At 36.7% G+C, this 1,141-nt stretch overlaps 1 protein-coding gene across 1 annotated transcript in view; it reads left to right on the forward strand.

Annotated features, from left to right (window-relative positions):
- Positions 1 to 1,141, forward strand: part of ATP8B1 (ATPase, aminophospholipid transporter, class I, type 8B, member 1) — a 93,015-nt gene that overhangs the window by 75,894 nt on the left and 15,980 nt on the right. The window contains exon 23 of the mRNA XM_011971744.1: positions 620 to 865. Within this exon, the coding sequence (XP_011827134.1) occupies positions 620 to 865 (246 nt within the window). The remainder of the gene's footprint in view (positions 1 to 619; positions 866 to 1,141) is intronic.

The following is a 1,141-nucleotide window of genomic DNA, read 5'->3' on the forward strand; positions in this document are numbered from 1 at the left end:
GGAAGGAAGGAAGGAAGGAAGGAAGGAAGGAAGGAAGGAAGGAAGGAAGGAAAAGAAAAGAAAAAAAAGCACCTGAGAGTCCAATATGTCTCTACAATAATAATTTACTCATTTTAAAGTAAGTTTAAATCCTTTCCAAAATTTATGTAGCCAGTGTATATTTTTATCTAATACCAATTCTTAAAAAGAAGTACTATAAAGACTAAAAAATAATAATTTATAATTAACTCATCAACTTGCATGAGAAAATTTTTCCCCAAAGGATTTGCAACAATATATATTCACTCAGGAGGTAAAAATAGCCTCAGGAAGGTAAAAATTCACTCAGGAAAAAAAATATTTTTTGACATTACTAATTTGTTTTCTTTTCATAAGTAGCAAAGTAATAAACTTATACCTAGCCCATCTCTAAATTAAATATTAAGTAATGGTGGTCTAAACAATGAGGTGGAGCTCTGCACACCACAAATATTGCAGGATTGATCGATTATCTTGTTTAGTTTGTGCCTTCCTAAAATTTAACAGCAGGCTGCAACTTTTTGTGAGATATTAATTATAATGTATCTCTGACTGCTTTGACCTGATGAATCAAATATCATCATTTTGTTTTCTCCTTAAGGATGTGAGTGACAAACTGAGCCTCCGATTCCCTGGGTTATACATAGTGGGACAAAGAGACTTACTATTCAACTATAAGAGATTCTTCGTAAGCTTGTTGCATGGGGTCCTAACATCGATGATCCTCTTCTTCATACCTCTTGGAGCTTATCTGCAAACCGTAGGGCAGGATGGAGAGGCACCTTCTGACTACCAGTCTTTTGCTGTCACCATTGCCTCTGCTCTTGTAATAACAGTCAATTTCCAGGTACGTGGCTTGCATTGGCCGTATTCAGTGTCTATTGGTACCTATCTATATTTCTGTATATAGGGTGGCGTGCACATCCAACTGACTCCCACTGCACCTGTGCCACTTACAAAATATAAATGCTATTTTCATCTCTTATACCAAGCACATTTTCTATTTCTTGCCTGAGTCAAGGATGGTTAGGCATCAAGGGTCAAGGCTATGCTTCTTGTTTTGTAGTAAGGAAAGAGGATTTCTCTGTAGTCCCTGCTACTCGGTAGGCTGATGCAGGAGTAT

Source organism: Mandrillus leucophaeus, unplaced genomic scaffold (assembly GCF_000951045.1).
Source record: "Mandrillus leucophaeus isolate KB7577 unplaced genomic scaffold, Mleu.le_1.0 Scaffold124, whole genome shotgun sequence".
Taxonomy (NCBI): Eukaryota; Metazoa; Chordata; class Mammalia; order Primates; family Cercopithecidae; genus Mandrillus; species Mandrillus leucophaeus.